This window comes from Quercus robur, chromosome 7 (genome assembly GCF_932294415.1).
Source record: "Quercus robur chromosome 7, dhQueRobu3.1, whole genome shotgun sequence".
Taxonomy (NCBI): domain Eukaryota; kingdom Viridiplantae; phylum Streptophyta; class Magnoliopsida; order Fagales; family Fagaceae; genus Quercus; species Quercus robur.
The window spans coordinates 9158382-9179690 of NC_065540.1; the positions used below are offsets into that span (position 1 = coordinate 9158382).

Consider the following 21309-nt stretch of genomic DNA (forward strand, 5'->3'; position numbering starts at 1 on the left):
TTCTCCTCCCTCGCTAAAGAATTGCATCTCCTCACAAAGTACCCTTGACCATTACAATAGTAATGAACAACAGCGCCGTTGAGAAAAATGAACAACTTTTCTACCATCTACACTAAAACATAACAATAGTATTAATATATTAACACTACATAACCATTACAATGCAATACAAAAAGGTAATCTATTAAAAATATTTAATGTTTAAATAGCTACAGCTAAGAGAATTCTATTAAAGAGGATTGGTTCACTAATAATTTATTACTGTCCATCATAGTAGTTAAAATTATTTTTTGTTTCCCTTTTCTTAAGTAACTTAGCAAAACATTAACATTTAGAAGGATCTGTTATAGTTACGTTAATTATTTTATGTAGCTCTTCATTTTGCTTCTTCTAAAACAAGACAGATTATATAATGTTCTCATGCATCCATACGATAATTATCAAACAAATTTCTAATATTGTACAATTTTCTTTATTATTATTATACCTAAAACTTAGATATTAAGGTTTATGAGCATATACTAACCTTTTTTTATTTTGGTTTTCTTATAGCATATGGGTATATTATAGGCTAACAAACTAAGTATTTCTTTAAGGAAATATATGTCAATTTTGAAATATATTTTTGCTATATGAAATTTTAGGCAAAAATAAATGGACAAATAATTTAAAACATATCATACAAATCAGTTCATGTTGCAAAACACATAATACAAAAACAAGATTTGCATGAACAAATAATTTAACAAAAACAAGATTTTCATGCTTAGCTATGCCCCTAAAACATATCAACATGAATATTATAAAAAGAAAAGTAACTACTTAAGAGATGTAACTCACCTTGTAAGAGATAAAGAACGGATAGATATTTGCAAGTGTTGTCCCTTATAGTTGTTTGTAGAATGTATGGCACGCATGAATTGAAAATGGTTGGTAGAATTATGAGGGGAATAAGAGTGGAGAAGAAGGTTGATGGAATTTATAGGGGAAAAAGAGTAGAAAATAAGAACCATAGAAATTTCAGTAACATTAGTGTTGTTGTTTAAATAGGATGCAAGTTTCATATCAGTTAAATTCTTAAATTTTAAACTGTATAATTAGATACGCAACTGACCAAATACAACACAACACAAATGGGACACTCTTATACAAATAAATTACTTAACTATAAACATATGTTCACTGCAAAGAATCTCCACAAAGAATCTCTGCAAAAATCTCAATTTCTTTGTTTTTTTAGTTTACAGTGTGCACATCAATCATTCTTTGCTTTTTTTTGTTTACAACGTGCACATAAGAATCTATGTACTTTCTTTTTTATTTTTTTATTTTTTTATTTTTTTTATAGCGTGCATATCAATCATTTTTTTCTTCCATATTATATGAATCTATATACTTCTTTTTCTTTTTTTGATTATAGCGTGCACATTTATCATTTTTCTTCTTCTGTATTGTAAGAATCTATGTACTTTCTTTGCTTTTTTTTTTTTTTTATTTATTTTTTTTTTACAGCGTGCACATAAGAATCTATGTACTTTCTTTGTTTTTTTTTTTTTTTTTTTTTTTTTTTTTTTTTTTTTTTTTTTTTTTATACAGCGTGCACATCAATCATTTTTTTCTTCCATTTCATATTGTAAGAATCTATGTACTTTTTTTAGACTAAGAATCAATGTACTCATTGTACTTGAATTTATCATTATTTGTTTCATAGGGTACTTTTACAATATGAAATAAAAAGACAAACCAAACTGCTTCGGTTAAGGGTACTTTGTGAGGAGATGCAATCCTTCAGCGAGGGAGGAGAAATAAGAAGACAAAAAAAAAAAAAAAATCTCTGAGATAGATTTAGGCGTGATATCAATAGGTGGTTTTATTGGTAATGATCAATGAATACATTCTAAGCAGAGAATAAGAATCAGATGAAGATGTGAGGTGATTGGCTAATTGACTCTTCACTTACAATACAATAAAGGAATATGACATACATACAAAACTGGTCAAAAAAACTACAAAAGAATAAGAATACGGGTACTATATTTTTTTTATTCAGACAGCTCTCTCTCTCTCTCCTCCAATTTCCTATTTTGGCAATGCCAATGCCAAAAATCAAACAAATTTTTTTTTTCTTTTTCCTTCTATTTCGCCAATGCCATTGCCACAAACCAATTGCAACAATTTTTTTTTTTCCCTCCTATTTCGGCAACGCCATTGCCACAAATTTATTCCCACAGTTTTTTTCCCCTCTATTTCGGCAATGCCATTGCCACAAACCAATTGCAACAAAATTTTTTTTCCCTCCTATTTCAACAATGCCATTGCCACAAATTTATTCCCACAATTTTTTTTCCCTTTTATTTTAGCAATGCCATTGCTACAAATCCATTCCCACAATTTTCCCCCCCTCTATTTCGGCAATGCTCTTGCCACAAATCAATTGCCACTTTTTTTTTAATTTTTTTATTTATTTTTTATTTATAAATGATATGTGCACACAATTTTTACAACAAATCCTAAATGACAGGTTATTACTAGTTGTTATTGTTGGATTAAAAAAGTAATCTCAATGTTAAATTCAAATTTGAACTAATAACAACTAATCACTTGTGATTTGTTGTGAAAATGTTGTAAAAATATTATGGACGTAACACTTTTTTTTTTTTTTTTAATTCCTCCCATTTTTGGCAACTTGGTTGCCACAGTTCATATTTTCTCTCTCCTCAATTCCCTACAATTTCGGCAACTTGGTTGCCACAATTGGTAAATCATTCGGGCACTCCCACTAGGGCACTTCACGGGCAGAGCTTAGGCAGGACAAGAATTTCGGTAATCTCATTACCGAAATTCATTTTTTTCTCCCTCCCAATCACATCACTCAACTTTCTTCTCTCTCATACATTTTCTTACAATTTCGGCAACGATGTTACCGAAATTCAGTCTCTCTCCTCATTTTACTAAATAACTTTGAACAGTGGCTATAACAACAATAAACTCCATTTTTAGCAATATTTGGCCAAAAGACTCCTTTTGGATCGCTAGGTTTTCCCACATACCACTGATACGACTCACGAGAGTTATGACATTTATATATTTATTTATTTTGATAAGTAGAGTCATGACATTTATGCAACAATAATTATAGTGAAAAAGGGACAAAGTTTTGGGTAGGTATATGATCCGAATAATATATTAAATGCAAACATGGGAGTAAATACAAAATTTAAGAAGCTAAAATTTAGTTCAGAAATCTAATTAATTATGGGTGGAAGGAACTATTAAGATTTGTCCTGCATGGTTCTTTTCTTTTTTTTCTTTTTCTTTTTTATACAAGGTAGAATTCTACTCTAACTTAATCTAGATGTATATGTGTGTAAAGCTCATTCCTAGAGATTTGCATGATTCTGAATATTGTACAGTGATCTTAATTCATAAAAATCATAAACCATTGTTGATTCTTGGGCCCGCTTTAATGGTCACTTATAAAAAATATGTTTGAGCCCTGGAATCTCCAATTTCTTTAGCTTGACTTGTCCTTGTCTGGCTATCTCAATTTTATTCATTATAACTTTAGAAGCCCACACTTATCTTCTTTTTGGACTTTTGAAGATGAGTGCGTGGACCGGTGGAGGCTGGATTCGGAAGGCATCTTTCTCATCAAAGTCGAGACACGGAGCTCTCTCTAGTAGGAGTCACGTGTATTGTCATAAAATAATTTTTTATTTGTATTTATTACTTTGATCTATTACATGTCAGTAATTACAAAAAAAAAAAAAATAATTTTGACATTTATTTTGTTATATTTTGGCATTGGAGCTTTGAGGAAAGAACATATGTACAGACATCATCACAGATCTGCTCAATCTTAATGGCTTTAATCTATTACTTACTCTTTTTTTTTTTTTTTTTGTGGTAGGCCCAATTGAGTTGAAATATAGTAGAAATTGTAAGTACTCACCACTTTGTAGATGACAAATTTATAATGGATTTACTAATGTGTGTCCTAAGGGTACACAATAACTAACTATTTTGGGAAAGTTTTTTTTTTTAGAAATTAAAAAAGTATTGACAATTTTTTCAATTTTCGAAAAAATATTTACAAAAATGAATAGTTTAATATGTACTCTAGGACACACATTAACCGGACTTATTTATAATTGGTGTGCCATTAAGTAATGGAGCGGGATTGTTTTGGGGGAATCAAAGGAAAGGAAAAGGAAAAGAGGAGGAATTGGTAGGAAAAAGAAAAAGTTGATTTCTAGGGAATGGTGAAAGACTAATAAAGACGACTACTTTCAAAAAAACGCATACACCTCTCATTGAACTCTATACAATTGCGTGAAAGAGGGTATTTTGTAGATAAAGTTTAAATTCTTGTTGGGCATTTCAGTTTAAACATTTGGAAATTATTTTTCTACCCAATATATATATTTTAACCCAAAAAAAAAAAAAATATATATATATATATATATTAGTACATAAATCTATTACCAACAATAAAAAATAGTTCAAACATTCACGTTTGAAGCATAATGTGTGTCTAAGGGCACACAATAACTAACTATTTTGGGAATTTTTTTTTTCAAGAATTGAAAAAGTATTGACAATTTTTTCAATTTTCAAAAAAATATTTTTAAAAATAAATAATTTAATGTATACTCTTAGAACACATATTAACCGGATTCATTTATAATTGGTGTGCCATTAAGTAATGTAGCGAGATTGTTTTGGGGGAATCGAAGGAAAGGCAAAGGAAAAGAGAAGGAATTGGTGGGAAAAAGAAAAAGTTGATTTCTAGGGAATGGTGAAAGACTAATAAAGATGACGACTTTTAAGAAAACGCGTACACCTCTCATTGAACTCTATAGAATTGCGTGAAAGAGTGTATTTTGTAGATAAAGTTTAAATTCTTGTTGGGCATTTAAGTTTAAACAATTGGAAATTATTTTTCTACCCAATATATATTTTTTTTAACACAAAATATATATATATATATATATTAGTACATAAATCAGTTACCAACAATAAAAAATAGTTCAAACATTCACGTTTGAAGCATAATTTTTTTTTGATTGATTCGTTTAGGTTTATGGTTAATTTTAACCCAGACATTACTATGATCTTAGGTAGGATTCTATGGTTTTTATCTTTAAAAATAATATTATTTTTTTTATGGGTAAATACATGATCACCTTGAATAGGTGTTACAGCTCACCTTTTAGTAAGTAGTGCCAAGAGTCTTGCAGTTTAGCAGAGGAGTTTGAGTAATGTTATTTGTAATTTTTTGAAATATGTGTAGGTGAAAAAGTGTGTGAAAATGTATATAATATTATTAAAAATTGAAAATGTGTGTGAAAATGTATATAATATTGTTTAAAAACTGAAAATGTGTGCTTAAATTACTCTACCAAACAGGCCTGAGATTCTAAAGTTCAATTATTGTAACTATCTAAATATAAAAATAAAAAATGTTACAACTCACCTTCAGTTGCCCCCTCCCTCGTGTCTGAGCAATGTTCTTAAAGATGGGGCTCTTTTGTTTTCTCCTTTGTAATTTTCTTTGTTTTTTTAATAAAATTCTCTAGTTCAAAAAAAAAAAAAAAAAAAAACTCACTAATAAGAAGTTTCTAAGTTAAAAAAAAAAAATAATAATAATAATACTGATAAGAAGCTAGCTATTTACTATTTACTGTTCCAAATACATGAATATTGAATTGACTTTAAGAGTATGAGGTCCAACTTTTAACACGGAAACTACCATAATATTGCAATGTAAAATTACAGCATAAGTATGATACCAAGTTTAAAAAGTTACATGTCGCGCCAAAAGCAAGACTACATAAATTAGAAAAGTCTCATCATGTTTGCATAGACTTTGATATACTATTTCTCAATAGATTATGTTTTGAAATATCGACTTTAAAAAAAAAAATTTAATTTAGTTATTGAAGTGGTGGGCGGCCCCACTTTTGAAATGCAATCATAGAAAATGAACTATTGTGATGGGTTGATTTGTGATTTGTCTGTGAGAAAGGCAATAAAAAAAAATAAAAATTTCTTTGTGAGAAAGAAAAAAAAATTTATTTTAACATCATGAATCTTAAAATGAAGAACAGATGAATAGTGTATTATAAAATTGATAATATAAAATAGATAAAATGATTTTTTAATGACACAAAAAAAAATTCTTTTTTTCACATAACTGAATGGAATGATTGAGAAGCATACAATTTTATATACAAGAAAAATGGATCAAAGTTTAATTCTTTTTGCTTTTTTAATTGCATATTGATATACAATTACAATAAAAATAAAAATGTTAGAGAAATCCCAAAGAAAGCGTGGACATAAGGCCCAAAATTGTCATGACTCTTTGCTCGATCAAAAAACAGAGAGAGAGGTCCGATGGGAAGCTATAATATATATCTGAAAAATTGAGTGATACTAAGTTGGGGATGAGAGAGAAATTGAAGTAGATGAAATAAAATGAGAGTGAAAGTTATGGCTGTGTTCTCATTATGGTAAGTAAAATAGGGAATTACGGATACTTATATAGTGTTTATATACATAGTGAGATCAGTGCCAACGCTTCCCTAACTCCTATACCAGACATTAATGAATGCCATTTTCTCAACAAAAAAGAAAAGAAAAAGAAGACATTAATGAATGCCGTTTAATAATGAACACTAATAACTGAATTATGAAACAGAAATCAGTTTCTAGCTAAGTCTACTAATTATCCAATATAAGTCTGACATGTGTCAGACTTAACCAAACCATAAGTTTATATTCATGGACTTGTATTATGCGGAACAAATGTTGATTCCTATGTAAACGACACGGATCACATAGGAAGTCATGAGTGCGACATGTAGTTTGATAATAATAACACCCAGAATCGATATTGGAAAATCTCAAGGAAAAAGGACAAGAGAGGAAATACAAAGGAAAACAAAGTAAAAAAAAACTTTGATATATTCATTAGGGGGATTGGTGAAAGACTAATAGCTACTTTTCTTGAAAAGCTTAGGCCTCTCTTTGAACTTTGTTTTGTAGGATTGTGTAGAAGCTGGAATCTAGATATCTAAGTCAAGAAGGCATCTTGGCATCTCATGAGATTTCTCTATTAACATGTGAAACTCATGTGGAATCCCTGTGGAATTCATAAAATTGACTCATAAGATAATTTTTATAAGCATATATTACTAGGGTTGAGCATAGATCCGGCTCACCCAACTTGAAAGATCTTGGGCGGGTTTGATGGATGCTCAAGTTAGGCTCGGGTCAAATACTCAAGTTTATTTCGAATCTTGGGTTAGGGTCTAGTCAACCTGACTTGACCGATTAATATTTAAAAAAAAAAAACCCTAATCAGTAAATTCACAGCCACGATTGGTTGAATTCGTTTTGGGATTTTCAACTTCAAATATAAAGCTCATAAAATTCTTACATGAACAATTAAAAAGAGAACAATTTACTATTTTTTTGTTTTGTTGCCATGCTAACCTTAGTTACTTACTTGTGCTGGCTTTTGTAAGCTTTCTAAACCTTGTTGAAAGCTTCTCATACTCTTACTATTTCTTTAACGTTGTATTTTTGTGGATTTTACTCAATAATAATATTCTATCTTCTCTCCCCCACCCCCCTCCTCCAAAAAAAAGAGGGAGAATAATTTGAAATAGAAATAAGAGAAATTTAAAAAGCTATAGATTAATTATAGTAGAGATTAGAAACCTAAGCCATAAATTTGGTTGAAAATGCATTAAAACGAAAATTTCCTTTATCACGAATAGGAAATGAAACTAAATAAATTTGTTTAAATGGAAAGAAATTAATGTATTTAAGGATATATGATATTTGCTTCAATGTATAAAGCATTGTAATCAGTCAAAGAAGGGTAAGAAGGGTAAAAAAGACAAGAGCAAGTTAAAGAGTAATATTTCTCATTTAAGAAAAAAAAATTATGATTTTATATTCCGAATATGGTGTCCAAAAATAATTATTCTTGGGATAAAGTTTAATTACAAAATTAGTTGTATTCTAAGGATACAAACTTATTCAATATCTTTTTATTGAAGGTAAATTTTAACAAATCCATCATCAGATCACATCTTCTTTTTATGTATTCCATACTTGCAAAATTTTTAGAAAATTAAAGATCAGTAGTTATGTCATCAATAAATTATTTAAATTGCAAGTTTTTGTGGTTTAAAATTATGCATAAAATATGAGCTTATAGATTATATAGTAAATAATATTCAATTAACACAAAATTTGACATGTGTATTAAGAGCGTAAAGAGCATGCAATTCAAAGGTTAGATTTCCCAAATACATATTGAGTAATGTTGTAGTTTTAGATTACAAACAATTTGTAGCTAAACTTTGTCTTTATTCCTAACATATTTTTTCTTCTTAACTTAGAATGTTTCATAAATTATTTGTCAGTCATAACCATCTTTTGAAATTTTCCTAATGCAAACCTTTTGAAAATTAAAGTTACCTTTTGAGTCTTGTCTTCCTCAATTTAATCTTAATTTAAAATTTGAATCCTATTTTAAATTTGGTCATTCATTATGTGTCACAAAAATTAAATTAATCAAATAATAGTAAATTGAAGAAGGAAACCGTGTTGTGATTCAGCTTTGCATAATCTATAGCTTGTGATCTCCAAAATAGTCCCATAATTTCTTAGAAAAACACATTTGCATTCTTAAAAGTATATGAATTGAAACATACATATCCATTGAACTAGTGCTTTGCTAATTTGTCTTATTTTTTGATATTGTTAATTTTGTTTGTTCAAATGTAGAATCAGGTGGAAGAATCTTAACCTGACTTGACCACCACAATTTAAATTAAAAATAAAGGAGAGAGAGAAACCCAACCGGACCCAAGACTTGAAATTTCGAGTTGGGTCGGGTTCTTCTCTAGCAGACCCGATTTTTATCGAGTCGAACTATGGGTGGCCGTAAAACTGACTTGATCCAACCCAATCGCAGTCTTACATATTACGACTTTTTAAGAAAAATTTACATATATTACTCCTTTTTATTTTTTATTTTTTATAGTACATCTATTACTTTGATCTACCCTTAATTTGTGTCAGGGTCAAGGTTGGATTCAAGGTCCATTTAAAAAAAATGTTAGATTTATGGTTTTAGGGCTCATTTATTATATTTTAAAAATTCATCAATCACATTCATTATCACATTAGTTTATATTTTATAGTAAAATCGATAATAACTTTTAATATTTTCATTTATTATAAAAGTAGATTATAACTTTAATATTTTCATTTATCAAATGGGAAGTGTGTAGAAGTTACTATCTCAACATCAACTGACTGAATCTAATTAGCTATTTACTGTTCTCAGAAAATGAATTCACAATAAGGTCGAATTTTTTATAAGGGCCTATTTTGCGCGTGAGGAATAGATTTTACAATGTGAAATGTGACCGCAATGACAGGTACGGTTGTAATAATGTTTACTTCAAAGAGTTAATTTGGGTTTCACTCAGAAAGTTCCATGATATTGCAATGTAAAAGTGTGACTTGAAAAGTTATTCTTTATATATAAAAAAAAAAAAAGTTATTCTCAAAAAAAAAAAAAAAGTTTAAAAAGTTTACTGGCCACACCAAAAGCAAGACTACATCAAAGTCTCCTCTTGCTTGCATTAATCTCACTCACCCTCGTTCCATGTGTTGCATACTTTTTATTATTAACGTGAAAGTGAATGTTACGTCAGTCACATCAATTTATATATAATAAAAAAAAGTAAAATTTATATAATTTTTCTTTAAAATGACTCAGTTTTCTTATTTAAATATAACCATAACAACATCCTATTTATTCCGGGAGATTTTGAGTCTGTTTAGAACCTATTCATTTTATTAAATTAAAATTTTTTTTACTGAAAGTATTATATGTAAAAGTAAAAATTAACTGAAATAAAATAATAAGATCTATGAATAGTATTAAAAAGTATAATAAAACTCATAAATAATAACAAAAATAAATTAAATAATAAAATAAACTAGTAAAATTAAGCATGCAAATGCACACGAAGAGATCGCCTATTTGTTGCAGTAGATCTATGACGAGACCATGTGAGAGAGAGGGAGAAAATTTCGATAAAAATGAGTGTACGTCAAGAAAATAGAGGGGGAAAAATTTGATGATGTGTGCATGGCAGAAGTGACTTTGGGCAATCTCAAGGAAAAAGAGGGGAAATCTGTGTGAAAGAGAAAAACTTCACTTGATGATATCTCAAGAAGTAGTGAGTGGTGACCAAAGATAGTTACTTTTTTTCCATACAAAAAAAAAAGAAAAGAAAAGAAAAAAGATAGTTACTTTTTCATAAAAAGAAAAAACAGGTGGGTCTCCCTCAGAACTTTAATATTTATATTTTTGATGAGTCCGTTTCATAAAAAGTGTGGGTACCTAAGGCATGCTTGGCAACGTTTTTGGCAATCCTTGGCATGCTTTGCAACGTCCTAGGCATCCCACATCGAATAGAAATCCCCCCACTTTCGACCTACTCATTTTCTTCAAAGCTTATAAGGTAGAAAGTAGGGGGATTTCTATTCGATGTGGGACGTTGCAAAGCATGCCGAGGATGGCGAAGGACATTGTATGCATGCTTAGAACGTTGCCAAGCATGCCTTAGGTACCCACAAAAAGAATTAGCTATTTTTCTATAAAATTATTTTTTTAAATATTTATTAATAAATATCTTAAGGATATCCCTCAGTAAAATATTTTTGGATAAATTTGTTGTTAAATTGAATAATATTTAGGAATAACGATATCTACCTTTATTGCATATTTTAACAAGAAAAATAGATAATAATAAAAAATTCCACTACGGCTAAATGCATGCTCACAGCTTGATTAAGTACTTACATAGTTACATGAAGTACTAGGCCAAAAAAAAAAAAAAAAAAAACCAGGTACTGACATGAACAGAAAAAGTTTTCTTCATTCCTTGGGGTTTCCGGTTTCCCCTCTTTTAACTTGATGATGGTCTTAGGACTATATTAGAGTCTCCCCTTGCTTGCATTCAGTCACCCTCTTCCTAATTCCTTTTTCACTTACTTCAATTATATTGACAAACCCTTCCACAGCTCTCCTTCTCCTCCCTTCAGATCTTCTCATCTGTCTATTCGTAAATCCTAGCTCTCCCTCTCCTTCCTACAGATCTTCTCATCTTTCTACTCTTAAATCCCAATGGCCTTGTCTTCCTGTTTGACCCACAAACCCAAAACCTTTGATGTTTTCTTGAGTTTCAGAGGTGAAGATACCCGACGTAGTTTTATAAGCCATTTGTATACGGCTTTGTGTCAAAGCGGTATTCACACCTTTATCGATAATGATCTCCCTAGGGGAGAAGAAATTTCTGTAGAACTTCTCAAAACTATTGAGAGCTCAACCACATCAATAATCGTATTTTCTGAAAACTATGCATTCTCTACTTGGTGTTTGGAAGAGCTTGCTAAGATTGTTGAGTGTAGAACAAATAAGCAATCAGTGCGACCGGTTTTTTACAGAGTGGATCCATCAGAAGTTCGTAAGCAAGAAGGAAAGTTTGGGGAAGCATTAACTATGCATGAACAAAAATTTAATGATAAAAAAAAAATACAAATGTGGAGGAAAGCTCTATGTGAAGCAGCCAATCTCTCTGGTTGGGACTCCAAAAATAGGTATTTACTTAGTGATTACTCTTGTTTTAGTTGTTCTTAAGGAGTTTTTATTTTTGTTTTTACTTTTTTATATGCAAGTTCTTAAAAAGTTTTAATTGTTTTTGTGATCATTATTAAAGTTTACTGGTGTGTAATCCGTACAATTAAAAATAATAACAAATACATTCAAATTTTACCTTTTTTTAGTAGAAGTAAAAATTATACATAGTATTAATTTACATATTTTTTAAACCATACTAATGGTTTCTTATTTTATATATAAATATATATACACACACGTATAATTTATAATTTAATTGGATTTAGATTTTTCAGTTTTTACATTCAATAATTCACTTATCATAAAAATTAAAAAAATTAGATGGACATGTGTAAAATTGGACTTCAATTAAAATCTAATTTAGAATCTAATTAGATTCAGACTTTTTGATTTTTATACTTAATAATTCACTTGGTACAAAATTAAAAATTGGATGAGACAAAATATATATATTTAATAATATATATTATTAAATTAGGACTACCATTAATTGCTTGATATTATTTTTATTATTATATAATTTTACCAAATTATGAAAGTATTCTTTTCTTTTCCATATCTTGTTATTATAGAAATAAAAGAACTTAATATTATATTATCTTATCAATTATTAATTAGGAATTTATGCCGCATATTATATAGAAAAATTTAAAAGAAAACTTAATTCATTAGTATTTTAAAATAGTTAGTGTGTAACCGAGTACAATTAAAAACAATAACAAAATTTAGTTACAAAATTGGTTATAAATTAAGTCTGCAATTTTACTTAATATTTTTTTATTAGAGGTGAATTTTGATAAATTTACTATTGGATTATATCTTTATCTTGTATTCTCCATACTTGTAAAATTCCTAGAAAATTAAAGATTAATAACTATCTCATTGATAAATTATTTAAATTATAAGTTTTTGTAGTTTAAAATTATGTATAAAATATAAACTTATAGATTATATAGTAAATATTTAATTGATATAAAATTTGATATGTGTATTAAGAACGCAAATAATATACAATTTAATGGTTAAATTTTCAAAATATGTAAGGCTAAAACCAATTTTGTAGTTAAATTTTGTTTTGAAAAAAAATCACAATTACATGGTTTAAATTATACTTTTTTTTAGAAGAGGTTAAAATTATACATGGTATTAGTTTATACTTTTTTTAAACCATATATTTCTAAAATATGTAATGATTTCTTACTATATATATACATTATAATTTAATTGAATTTAGATTTTTTAGTTTTTACACCCAATAATTCACATTTCACAAAAATTAAAAAATTAAATGAACATGTGGCGAAAAATTGGACTCCAATTGAAATCTAATTGGATTTGGATTTTTCGATTTTTACACTCAATAATTCACTTGATACAAAAATTAAAAATTGGATGGGGCTAGTGGTGTAAAATTGAGAATTTAATTGAAATCTAATTGGATTTTCTCTAATTTTTAACTTTTAATTTATACTACTGTGTAATTCTATACATATATACATGTACATTTGAAAACAATTACAATTACACATATATATGAGTTTAAATTAAATTAAACTTGGGGTAAGAATTACAACTTACACATTTTTTAAGCCATGAAATTCTATATATATATATATATATATATAAAATCCAATTGGATTTAGACACTTTGGTTTTCCACCTAATAATTCACTTACCACAAAAATTAAAAAAATTAGATGGGACACATGGCGTAAAATTGAACTCCAATTAAAATTGACTTTAGAATCTAATTGAATTTAGACTCTTTCATTTTTGTACTCAATAATTCACTTAACACACAAATTTAAAAATTAGATGAAACATGTGGCACAAAATTAAACTCCAATTTTGAATTTAATTGAATTTTAGCTTTGGCTATAATAATAATAATATAATGGGATTCAAATATAATAATCCTCCTCTAACTTGACTTTTTATGCAACTTCGTGTCAAAAGCTAATTTGCTACACACAAAAAGTGAATAAAGTAATTTTTTTTCAATCCATGATTTACATGCCGCTTAATTTATTTAGCAATGCCTTTTTTATTTTTTTTTTATTTTTATGAGAAGGATTATTTAGAAATACTTCAATTATGATTTTAGCTCACGCTCTTATTTCGTTTATATAATCTAACTTTTTACATGTGTTAAATGGTTTGTGAATGGCAGCCGCGATGACTCTGAACTTGTCCAAAGCATTGTTGAAGATATCTCAGAGTCTATTTTAAATAAGATGCCATTATCGGTTTCTGAGTATCCAGTTGGAATAAATTCTCGAGTAGAGGATGTTCTAAAATCTTTAAATATTGAATCAAATGATGATATTAGAATATTAGGGATTTATGGCCTTGGTGGAGTAGGCAAAACTACAATTGCAAAAGCTATTTATAATAGAATTTCATATCATTTCAAAGCAAAAATTTTTCTAGAGAATGTTAGAGAGAATTCAATAACAAAAGGCATAATCCACTTACAAGAGACACTTCTTTCTGAGATGTTAAAGAGTAGGAATTTGAAGGTGCATAACATATCTAGAGGAACCAACATGATAATTGAAAGTCTTTGCTCAAAGAGGGTTCTTATCATTCTTGATGACGTGGATAATTCAGATCAGATAGAAAAATTGCTTGGAAAATGTGATTGGTTTGCTTCTGGTAGTAGAATAATTATGACAACAAGAGATAAACACTTGCTAGACACTCTTGGAAATGGTGTCTCAACCTATCGAGTTAAGGAATTAAATAGAAATGAAGCTATTGAACTCTTTAGCAAGCACGCCTTTCGAAGCGACAAACCAAGTGAAAATTATTTGAAACTTGTGAACCAAGTTATATGCTATGCTCAAGGCCTTCCACTAGCTCTGGTAGTAATGGGTGCTGATTTGTATGGAAGAACTGAACTTGAATGGGAAAGTGCCTTAAATAAGTATGAAAAAATTCCCAATAGAGATATTCAAAAAATACTACAAATAAGTTATGATGGATTGGACGAAACCGAACAACATATTTTCCTTGATATTGCATGTTTCTTCAAGGGATACAATTATGATGAGGTTGTAGATATACTAGGCGCTTGCGATTTATGGCCAGAATCAGGTATTAAAAAACTTATTGAGAAATGTCTTTTGACTAATGGAGGGAATACATTGTGGATGCATGACTTGCTACAACAAATGGGTAGGGAAATTGTTCGTCAAGAATCACAAGGAAACCCGGGACAACGTAGCAGACTATGGAATTATGAGGAGGCTCTTGGTGTACTAATTGAAAACATGGTAAATTTGTTTTGATTCATTTTCTCCATTTTTCTCACATGAAAGTCGTAATCACATTTTTTTTTTTTATCCCTTTTAATGTGGAAGAAAATTCAAAATTCTCAATGTGGTTTTTGTTTAAAATTTAATAATTGTTATTTCTTTTTTGGTGATTTACTTACCCATTTATTCAATTAGGGATCGGATAAAATTCGAGGCATAATGTTACGGTCGCCTGAATCAACAATGGTGCAATTAGAGGCACAAATATTTCGTAATATGAAAAATCTGAGATTCCTAATAATTCATAATGTGCATTTCCATGGAGGTCTTGAATATCTTCCCAATGGATTAAGACTGCTTGATTGGGATACATATCCTTTTTCTTCATTGCCATCCAGTTTTTGTCCTAAAAAACTAGCTGTGCTCAGAATGCCTCGTAACCGAATAGTGGAACCATTAATGCAGGTATGGTCATTAGTATTTATCTGTAAATTATTATATATTTTTAAAGTTTTTATTTTTAATTTATAATTTTTTTAATAAATACTTCTTTAAAGATTAAAACATATTCTAAACTTTTTTTTCTTCAACAGATTCGTGCATTTGAATTCGTGACACATGTGGACTTCAGTGGTTGTCCATTGATTAGGAAAATACCTGACTTATCAATGTTTCCAAACATAAAGAAATTGGATCTTAGTTTGTGTAATAATTTAGTTGAGATTGAAACCTCCGTGGGGCGTCTTGATAGGCTTCAAGTGGGGGACTTCTATGGGCTTTGCTTTAGCCTTCGAACTCCTCTGGTGGAAAAATATCTTATACAGTATTTCGAAAACTTTCGCTGTCAAAATCTGTCATTTGGGAATTTGATTGGGCTTAGGGAGTTGCATATTGGAACGAGACCACCTCGGTTACATCATCTTCCAGGTAGCATCTATAATTTACAACATATAGAGACACTCCATCTTTATGGCAATGTCATATTTGCAAAGGACGTGGAGATTGATAGACAGCCACTGTGCAATTCTCTGGGAGGCTTTTCCAAATATGTTTTTCCAAGCTTGAAAAACCTACGTCTTGATATCATTTATAATCCACCAGAATTAGATTTTATTTTGAATTATTGTTGCCCCGTCACATTGGAAACATTAGACATCTCCCATGGCAACTCTGTTACCCTCCCAGAAAGCATAAGCAGATGTGAGAGATTACATTCGCTTCATATTAGATTAGGCCTTGAGCGATGGGAAATTCCTAGGCTTCCACGAAGTTTAAGATATTTAAAGCTATCAAATGGGCGTCCTTTGCTGTGTTCAATATCAATCATTCACCGGGTATCTCTCTTAAACTTAAACTAATTTAGAAACAGTTTTTGTTACCTTCCAAAAACTACATGACTTGATTTGCGAAGATGTAATCTGAAGAATTCGTTACTTGCATGCAGCTTCGAGAATGGATAGGAGGTCCACCAAATCTACAGCCATGTTTAGGTGTGACAAGCCACATGTTAATGGGTATTCCCTCATCTACTACAATATCCCGTGCAAGTGCTTTCCCATTTGGCAAGAAATCTGTCAACAATGAGATTACAAGTTGTTTCAACCATCAAAAGAATGGAAATTTAATATCATTCTTAATTGGTCCGGAATTTCCAACAATTGTTCTCTGTGTTGCTCTTGAATCAGATTATTTTTGTAGTTTTTATTATCATGCCATCATTTCCATCAATGGTAGTAAACGAACGACCGAAAACATAATCATTGATGGCTTTTGTTTTGAGCGCGCGTGTTTATTTCGTAGCTCATTGCAGAAACTATTTGAGGGCTTCAATCTTGTTGATCAGAATCTTGTTGAGATCTTCTGTGAAGCCTTTCCTCTTCCTCCATCCGAAAATTCACCTAATATTGAATGGATAGGAGTCCATGTACAATGCATTTGTCCTCAACCTCAAAAATCCAGTATCTTCCATGACAACTATTGCATCCAACCCCGAGGCCGTCGAATTTCAATGAGAAATGTGCACCAACGGCTTAGACCATCTCTTCTCAAAGGTCCAAATTTTATCCTGCGTAGACTGTACAATACCCAGTACCGTAGTACCCTGTGGCCAACCCCAAGTACTTCTCTTCAACCATTACTAAAAGCAAGAAAAATCAGCTACAAAAACAGGCCCTTAGTAGCAAGGAGCCGCAAATGTTTGTGTGGAGCTCAAATCCGTTGTCGGTGTCCCAAGGAGGTTGGCTCCACATATTCAGCAGGACCAGTTTCGGTGCATTCGAGCAATTTGGAAAGTCGGATTATCTCAGGTGCTATTAATGGTGGCGGGTCATCCACGGTTTCTAATTCAGGGCTTTCAATGGATGTGAAAAATGGGTCTGACTTGGGTTTGGAATTTGACTCAACCATTGGTGATCAGTATCCACAGTCAAAGAAAAGGAGAACCCCTTGATCAAATTTCGAAGAAACATGGCAAGGTACTGTTATTACATTGAAACTGTTTTCCTTTGTATGTCTTTGTCCGATATCTCTTGCGGTTGTTATTACATTGAAACATTCAGAACATACCTCACTGGTTATAATTTCTTTGATTGCTTAATCGTTGAGGTGCAGAATTAGGTATGATTTGCTTTCTTTAATATGGTCAATAGCTTGAAGTCAATGTATGTGGAGCACAGAGGCTCTAACTATCAGGCCATCTCCCTTTTTTTCATCTCTACCCGAAAAGTAGGAAAATAAAAATAAAAATTTAATTCGGGAATTTGATTTAATTATTTAAAAACTTACAGGTTGGCACACCCTAGAGGACCATTGATGATGAACAAGGCAGCGGCATTGGTGAAATTTATAGAAAATGTTAATGATTGGCACACTTGGGAGGATCATTGTGATTAAAAAGAGAGAAAAAGAAAACGTTTCTGTTTAAGATGTTTTCCTTAGAACTCATTGCTAGACCCTTTCTTTGGTGGATATTGGTTATATCATCCTGTGTTTTTATATCATGTCATATTTTGCATTTCTCGTTGGCATTGAAATATTGATATTAGTATTATGCTTATATTGATCCTGCTGTGGGTAGTGATAAATTTCGTTATGCAAAAGATTTATTTATTTATTTATTTTTATTATTATTCTAGAAAGCATGCTTAAAACATACAAGATAGAGTTATAACTCATAAGCTACCAAACACCCCACCACCCCATCTCTTATTATGAGTCCTGTCAAACATAGATGGACTCTTTTTCCACAAGAGTTTAATATATTTTGAAGAAATATGGCCTTTTAGCATCTCCAAAATCTATATACTAATGGCCAGTCAACCGTGGTCTGATTTGCACAAGGATTAGTAATATGTTTATAGTTTATTGTAACCTAAGCTAATTATGACATAACTAGTACCTAATGATAATACATGTTTTGCAAACTTGTCTTTATTATGGGAAAAATTAACACTTTTAATCCTGCGGCTCAATAACACAAAAAAAAAAAAAAAAAAGGTAAAAGAAAAGTGTTATAGAGAAATGAGTACAGGGTATTTGGCTTTGCAAATTCATGAATGATTGGACTTGTCTTGATAGTCTTTTTTCCTTTTTGATTGTTTATGGAAGTAATTGTAATTTTTTAAATTTGTAGCTTTATAAACTAGATAAGATCCAAAGGCAGTATGACTGATTTAAATTATATTGGTTATGTTTTAGCATTTGGTGATGTGTATTTCAAGAAGTATCATCTACTTTTAATGAATAAAAGCTAATCACCAATTAGGTGTTATAATGATAGCCTTGTCCCAGCAAGTTAAGTGCATTGGTACAGGGTATTTGGCTTTGCAAAATGAGTACAGGGTATTTGGCTTTGCAAATTCATCAAAACATTTCAAAGTAAAGAGAACTTTGAAATGTTTTGATGAATGAATGGTTATCTCCATAAATAAGATTATTGGGACCCAATAGATTTATCATTCCCGATAGTGAATATTTGAGAATGAGCTCGACATCAACAATGGATCATTACCTCATTGATTTGTCATGGACTCGTTGCCAAAGCTTGGACTGAATAGTCAAGATGTTTAACGGGACTAAAATGGTCAAGATGCTCTCAGGCATAGATACAAACATTTGAGAATGCAATATAATGACATAAAAGTTCTTCAATAGAGTGGGTTATCTTGGGATGAAACAGGAGAAATGGTAACCACTGAGATTATGTCTAGGATTCTTATACCAAGGTGAATTGCCATTTATCCATTCTTGTATCTTTAGATTATTTTGTTGTTCTATTGCACTACTTATATATGATAGAAAAATCCAGGTGCATCCTGATGCTTGGTCTCACAGAAATTAATCTGTTCTGAGTTGTTACAAATTGTTGTTATATATGTTGAAGGGGTTTCTAATGAAAATGCTGTATTTCTTCATGCAATGCAGATTTCAACAATGAAGACCCCAATTTGATGATTGGTATATTTCTTGTTTTAGAATTGAGTGCTTCCCAAATAATTCAAAGAATATTATTGCCTGCTTATATATTCATATTTCATTGTGTTGTTCCTTAACTTACTCTATCAGCATTCTTTCAGTTGCATTGTGTCATTTTTTGCCGTTACTATCCAAAGTCTGATGTCGTAGAACTGATAATTATGCTTATTTCTGCTTGATTAATGGAAATCCAGCCTTTGTTAGGGGTATAACCAAGTGGTTCAAGATATTGGTTGTGTGTAATGGTGCCAATGAATTTTCTTTTCACAAGCCTATAATAGGCTGCAGCATTTGGTGAGATTTTCCCCATATTTACTCTTTTTTAGAGTTCTTCTGAAGGTGTAAAATTTCATATGACTCTCATAAGTTTCAAATTAAGATCTCATGAATAAACATACCATAATATAACTCTCCCAATTTCAAATTTTTGTTTTTGATTTGTGGAGATGGCAACACCAATGAAAGGAAAAATTATTAAAGTCACTCACTAGACATTGAGGACTATGAGATGGGACTGGTGATCTCTCTCTCTCTCTCTCTCTCTCTCAATACTACCTACATGTTGAAAGGATTGGTACATTCAATTTATGACTTGATATATAATTTATGACCATCTGCATAATTAGTTAATGTAAAAACTTTAACTAATTAGTGTTATCATAAGTTTTAATTTTATTATAATGCAATTACTGCATTTAGTTTTCCTGAAAGTGTTGTATAAAAACTCTGAAATCTCCCCATTTCAAGTAATGTTGGAGATTGATTTTGTTAAACTGTATGAAACAATATAATTGTTCCAATTTTGCTTTGGTGCCCTTTAGAATAAATTCTTGCATGTAATGGGAGTTATTTTGAAGTTGTAGGTGAAGAGGATGACCAATATTTGCTAGTAGTGATTCTCATGGACTATTATTATATTAACCTTGAATTAAAACAATTGCACAGAAGGAATAAGATTGGTCCTACATGCAATGCTCAAGCTTCGACCTGGATTGTTGCATCATGCAGTAGAAGATTTGGCGTTATGGGTGGTAAAGATGTACTAGAATATCAAAATTTAAGCTTAATGAAGATTACATGGAAATAAAGGATCTCCCCAGTCAGAATGGCTTCACTGGTGATGAAATTTGCCAAACAGTGACCACCAATGATATCTTTGGATAACTTATACCAAGGTGCCATGCTTTCTCATCAGTAATGTTGCTAGGATAAAGGATTTTCCTGTTTCATTTCCTCTGGCTGTCATTAAAGAGTACCCCACAGCACAGATGTGCAATGCACACTTTTCCTTTTTCACATATATTTTTTCCCTTGATGAAAGGATGTAAACACTGTCGCCATGAAGTAAATAAAATGTTACTAGGTAGTGGGTAACATAGGTTGTTAACATTGTCATCTTGAAATAAATAAAATTTTATCAGGTAACATAGGTTGTAGAACACAATTCATATTTATCATTGAACGAGATAATTTTTTAGCAGCTCTCATTAAATAATGACATTTTTGAATGAGAGTCCTGATGGAGTTGCATACAAAGAAAGGTTCTGATTTGTACTTCATTTATGGTAATGAAAGTTGGAATGATAGATCAAGTTGTTTGGACATAAAATTATAGATCAACAATAATGCCCTTTGGATTGATTGTGATTGGGAATATGCAAAATCCAGCTTGGGAGTTTCAAAATCTTCTCAGAGAAAAATAAAAATTCTGCAACTTTGTATGCCCCAATATGTACTCAAAAAGTTTAGAGAACCATCAAGGAGTAGTTGAGGAGAGGCCATGTGTAGTCTAAAACATATGTGAGTATTGAGGAGGAATTGGGAAGCTTGCTGGTTGCTGTA

The 21309-nt window shown here is 30.5% G+C and overlaps 1 protein-coding gene across 10 annotated transcripts in view; it reads left to right on the plus strand.

Moving 5' to 3' along the window:
- LOC126692084 (disease resistance protein RPV1-like) overlaps positions 1–21309 on the plus strand; it is an 85494-nt gene that overhangs the window by 30021 nt on the left and 34164 nt on the right. For 2 of the 10 annotated variants that reach the window (XM_050387548.1, XM_050387547.1), the window contains exons 7-10: positions 17301–17468; positions 17781–19217; positions 19417–19449; positions 20413–20642. The exons of 2 other annotated variants lie outside the window; for them this stretch is intronic. Coding sequence is in view for 2 of the 8 variants with exons in the window: in XM_050387546.1 (XP_050243503.1) it covers positions 19417–19449 (33 nt within the window). In the remaining 6 variants the exon portion in view is untranslated. 6 more of the 10 variants (XM_050387546.1, XM_050387559.1, XR_007644936.1 and 3 more) reach the window with 4 other exon arrangements.